This window comes from Oncorhynchus kisutch, linkage group LG13 (genome assembly GCF_002021735.2).
Source record: "Oncorhynchus kisutch isolate 150728-3 linkage group LG13, Okis_V2, whole genome shotgun sequence".
Taxonomy (NCBI): Eukaryota; Metazoa; Chordata; class Actinopteri; order Salmoniformes; family Salmonidae; genus Oncorhynchus; species Oncorhynchus kisutch.
In genome coordinates, this window is record NC_034186.2 from 74,462,092 (window position 1) to 74,467,934 (window position 5,843).

At 41.0% G+C, this 5,843-nt stretch overlaps 1 protein-coding gene across 3 annotated transcripts in view; it reads right to left on the reverse strand.

Moving 5' to 3' along the window:
- Positions 1 to 408: 408 nt before the first annotated feature.
- myh14 (myosin, heavy chain 14, non-muscle) overlaps positions 409 to 5,843 on the reverse strand; it is a 75,827-nt gene continuing 70,392 nt past the window's right edge. For all 3 annotated transcript variants that reach the window (XM_031787333.1, XM_031787335.1, XM_031787334.1), the window contains one exon: positions 409 to 4,735. In XM_031787333.1, the coding sequence (XP_031643193.1) occupies positions 4,525 to 4,735 (211 nt within the window). In that variant the 3' untranslated portion in view covers positions 409 to 4,524. The remainder of the gene's footprint in view (positions 4,736 to 5,843) is intronic.

The following is a 5,843-nucleotide window of genomic DNA, read 5'->3' on the forward strand; positions in this document are numbered from 1 at the left end:
CTCATTGGTGAATGATGATATGAATCAGAGGTGTATTCCCTTTGAGGGAGTGGCCAGATCCTTCCCGGCCCCAGTTCACACCTTTCATCCACATCAGGTTCTGACCCCGCTCCTGGAAGATGATTGGCTGTTCACTGATATCATGGGGGCCCATCAGTGTGAGTAGTGGGTCGCGCTACTGCCCAAATTCGCTGCAGTGCCACTAACAAGGGGGAATGATACTTCACCTTATAAATGATATATTGTGGTTTGACTGTATTACTGTATTCACTTCTTTATGTGTGTCATGTTAACTTATTGATAAATGGTGAAACGTATTAAATAAGTCAGTGTTAGTCTCTCCTTACATTAAATTACAGTAAATGTGTACATGTAACTGAGTGTTCACAAATTGAAACACACAAAATGTCAAAACCAACAACATATATTAAAGTTCACCCCAGTCAGATAAGTTTTATAATTACAGCATCATCAACAAAAAATGATAATAAACAACACATTTCCAAAATGATCAATTTCCACAGAAGCCATAAAAGAAAGAAAACAAAATAATATAATAATTATAACACCTTTGAAAAAGCACTGGTCTCTCTACAGCGGCACAGACACTTCATTCCAGGGGTCAGCCTTTAACCTTTAACCTCAAACCAACCTTCCTACTACTTCCCCTGAAGACCAAACCTAGATAGTTTAAAATGTAGTGATCTTAATTTTCACAACTTTAAAGTGACAGTTTGCATCCAAATAACATTTAAAACATCTGCTCAGATCTTTGACAAATCAGTTAGATTTACATATAAAATCTGCATCATCTCCAGAGAGATGGGACTGACTGTGAACCAATGCCAGCCACTGATACTGCCGGAGTCTGCCCTCTATTGGTGCATATGTAAAGTGCAGCATTTACAGTAACTTACAAAAAAAGTACATTTTGCCAAATAAATCACATGAAGAGGAAGAAAAAAAAGACCAAATACATGTCGTCATTTTTTCTGTAATCAAAATACTAATAGAACTCATTGTTAATTCAAAGATCCCATGTCCTCATTAGGCTGCTAGTTCTGAAGATCTGACTGTTTCTATAGTACTGTCATGAAAATGATCCAAAGGGATCTTGGCTTTGCTCTCCACTGTGTCAAGCTTGACATGAGATAATGATGGGGAACTCTAACTTTGCTCTCCACTGCGTCAAGCTTGACATGAGATAATGATGGGGAACTGTAACTTTGCTCTCCACTGTGTCAAGCTTGACATGAGATAATGATGGGGAACTGTAACTTTGCTCTCCACTGTGTCAAGCTTGACATGAGATAATGATGGGGAACTGTAACTTTGCTCTCCACTGCGTCAAGCTTGACATGAGATAATGATGGGGAACTGTAACTTTGCTCTCCACTGTGTCAAGCTTGACATGAGATAATGATGGGGAACTGTAACTTTGCTCTCCACTGTGTCAAGCTTGACATGAGATAATGATGGGGAACTGTAACTTTGCTCTTTAAACAACCTTTTAGTTGTTCAACCCTGCATGCTTTTCAATGGGAATGTCCTAGTCTTATGTGGAGGGAGATAAATACTCTTCCTTGTACAAGAGCAGACAACCGGGAGACTATGCGGCCAATGCTATAATCAATGGAATGCACCGCCATGCAAATACATAGTGTTTAACTAGACTGAGCAGCGAAACGTCCCTATGTCAAGGTGTCGTGTGTCTGTAAGAACAGTATGTGGACAGGATATTTATTCTCTGTACAGACTTCTGCTGTGTCAGGCAGAGAGGTTCTGGGGCTGAGAGGAGTTCAAATATAAACAATATACACTAACAAAAGGTTTTGCACTTGTTAAACTTGAATGAATGGTGAATGTTGTTGGAGATTAAAGGGGGCGGGGCATGTATCCTCTAAAACCATATCTTCTAACTGGCTAGAAATCTCCCTGTCTGTCACTTTAAAGAAAAGACAACACTTTGGAAGATTCGACCCCTTATGACTTCCGCAAAAACACTATTATGATACAAGGGGAGGGAAGCCTAGAGCGTTACTGTTCTAGAATGATCTATACAGAAATTCCGGGTAGAAACAGGGTTTTCTTGGTGCTTCATACGACAGATCTGAAGACAATGAACTCAACGGAAGTTGCTGGAAAAAGTCCTCCACTTTGGTCTGTTATTCCAGAGGGTAATTCTATGGATGACAGTGGAAATTCCTCCAACACCCGTCTCCGCCATACTACTCTACTTGAATCTATTCTATTCTACTACGTATACAATAAGTCCCTTTTCTCATCCATACGCCCACCATTTGGTTAAACACAAAAGCTTTGTTCCATAAATATATTACACAATGAATGAATAAAAAAAAACAATATTACAATGTACAATATGTCTGTTTGATAAACACAAAAGATATGGATGCTTATGATATGTTGAGAATGACTAGCAGTCTTAAAACACCAACATTACGTCTTCAACTTTCACATGTTCCTGTTCTGTGTAAGAGATTCCAGTGTCCTGCTCCACAGGTGAGTTCTGATGTAGTGTTGGTTACTGTCTTAAATGTCTGTCATCTCTCTGTCCAATATATTTCCAGTGCATTCCCTACTAACCAAGACCTACAAACTTCCCTAACATCCTGATACACTGTCAAATAGAACAACCAATACCCCATCCAGGAATTATTCAACAACACAAGTCTACATAGATAGACAGATGTTGTTAACCACAATCTACCTAGTAATTGTGATTCTGTTCTTAACCTCTCTCTATTGCCATGGTTGCAGTATGTGTGAGGCCCTGCCTTCCTTTCCATCAGTGCCAGTGACACCATACCAGTATGTCATCTACCAATGATATGTCTGAACAGACTGGAAACAATACAAAAAACAACCAGCGGCAATAAATAATGGGAGGATTTTGCTCATATTCAGACTGATATAAATGACATAGATTCAACTGCCTGTATTTATAAGAAGCGATATGTTAAAGACTTAAAGAAACTATCTACTTACTGTATATCTACCTACAGTATCTATCTACCTACTGTATACCTACCTATGCAATCCATTGGCCTAACTACAGTAACTACCTATCTGTCTCAATCCAAAAAAGTCAATGAATGTCTAGATAACCCAGATCAGAGCACAGCACCTGAAGACAGACTGCATGGTTTGTTTTGCAATAGTGTTTGATGCAACTGCAACAACATGTTTGGTTGTCATCGCTTCTCATGACAAAAGATAGAAACATTTCATCATCTTATGACAATCATAAGATGGATTGATAAGGTCTACGATGATGCCGGTGTTTATGCCCTAGCCAGTTTCACCAGTATGTGTGATGATGGAGTGAAATATCATCAGTCTTTTTCTATAGAAACTTGACGCTGGCTTCATTCTTCGTTGTGCATACAACAGCAAGGTTGATTTTCATTTTTCATTTCTCTCTCACTTATTAACCCTCTTCCCTGATTGATATTTCCCCCATAAATGACCTAATTCAAACTACAAACAAATTAGTAATATATCCTAAAATACTTCACAGACATTCTGTGTTTGTTTTCTAAAATACATTTTAAAATAACAACTTGGCCTTAAATTGAAATTGAAGTGAGAGAGAGAAAGATGAACAACTCATGGGAGCTTCTCCCAGGCTTGTTAAAAGACAGAAGAGCATATCAGCTGTCTTTCACACTAGCAGTCAATGAGCGATTACCTTTTCCAAGACACACACTGACAGAGGGACTACATACATAGAAACATGAATCAGTCCCCTGTGTGTGTGTGTGTGTGTGTGTGTGTGTGTGTGTGTGTGTGTGTGTGTGTGTGTGTGTGTGCATGTGTGTGTGTGTGTTTCTCTAGTCTTGCAAAATGTCTTCCCAAACATGCAGATTGTCATTAACCCTTTGAGGAGTGGAACATTTTATTCCAGGATTCTACAGCATTCTAGAACAATTAGCAGCCCTTTGCGATGTCCTCAACTAGAATGCTAAACACAAGTGGAATATTGTCAGAGTTCCTCAAAGGGTTAAACATGGCCTTACATTGAGTGGCCAGTAGCCATCTTATTTCTGCCATTTGAAGCATAATACAGTATCATAATAATAGAACATGGCTATGCTGATATAATTCACTTTCCCTCAGATGTCTGGGAGATGAAGTTTCCCCCAGTGAGATTACAGTCCATATTCTTGCTCACGAATCATCAACAAATCCTCTTCCCCCCTTAAATTGTGTGTGTGTGTGTGTGTGTGAGAGAGAGAGAGTGTGTGTGAGTGTGTTTGCTCCCTGTTCTAGTTTGGACTGCAGAGGAAAGAGTTTAAAGAAGTGCAGGATCAGTAGGTCAGTCTATGTGAGGGTGTATTTGTATGTACATATACATGTATGCAGGCCTATGTGTACATATACATGTATGCAGGTCTATGTGTACATATACATGTATGCAGGCCTATGTGTACATATACATGTATGCAGGCCAATGCGTCTGTGTGAGTATGTATCTGTATGTATGCGTGTGTGTTTGTGTGTGTGTTACTCAGTGTCGTTGAGGCTGTATGGTGGGGGGGGGCCCAGACTGTTGTTTTCAGAGGGGGGTGTGGGGGTGCCGGGGCCAGTTCCGGGGCCAGTACCAGAAGAAGGAGTCGGGGAGGGGGGGGGCTCCTCCGAGTCAGAGTTCTCACACGACAGATCATCCACCAACGCCCTGCGACCTGAGCGCATCCCAAGGGGCATCGGAGCACGCCTGGCGGGAGAGAGGTGGTAGAGGGTCATGGAGGTGGAGAGGTGATAAAGGGAGGGTTCATACAGTGCATTTGGAAAGTATTCAGATCCCTTGACCTTTTTCCACATTTTGTTACATTACAGCCTTATTGTAAAACGGATGAAACCATTTCCCCCCTCATCAATCGACACACAATACCCCATAATGACAGGGCAAAAACAGGTTTTTATACAAAAATGTAAAACTGAAATATCACATTTACATAAGTATTCAGTCCCTTTACTCAGAGCTTTGTTTTCATCACAGATCTCTCTGCACATCTTTCCCTCGATCCTGACTAGTCTCCCAGTCCCTGCTGCTGAACATTTTCCCCACAGCATGATGCTGCCACCACCATGCTTCACCGTAGGGATGGGGCCAGGTTCCCTCCAGAAGTAACACTTGGCATTCAGGCCAGAGTGCAATCTTGGTTTCTTGCAATCTTGTTTCTGTCACGCCCTGATCTGTTTCACCTGTTCCTGTTATTATCTCCACCCCCTTCAGGTGTCGCTTATTTTCCCCAGTGTATTTATCCCTGTCTCTCTGTGCCAGTTCGTCTTATATGTTAGTCAAGTCAACCAGCTGTAATGTGGTCTGTGTGTAGCTGGTGTAGAGGAGTCAGGCGCAGGACAGTAGACATGAGTAAATAAACGTATTTTACTCAAAATAAACAAACACAATACAAACTAAGCGAGCCCACATAAACGGACCATATTACATAAAAACAACCACTCACAAACAAACATGGGGGAACAGAGGGTTCAATAATGAACATGTAATTGGGGCATTGAAACCCTAGGCTCTAGGAAGAGTCTTGTTGGTTCTAAACTTCTTCCATTTTTTGGTACCCTTCCCCAGATCTGTGCCTCGACACAATCCTGTCTCGGAGCTCTACGGACAAATCCTTCAACCTCATGGCTTGGTTTATGCTCTGATATGCACTGTCAACTGTGGGACCTTTTATAGACAGGTGTGTGCCTTTCCAAATCATGTCCAATCAATTGAATTTATTACAGGGGACTCCAATCAAGTTGTAGAAACATCTCAAGGATGATGAATGGAAACAGGATGAACCTGAGCTCAATTTCGA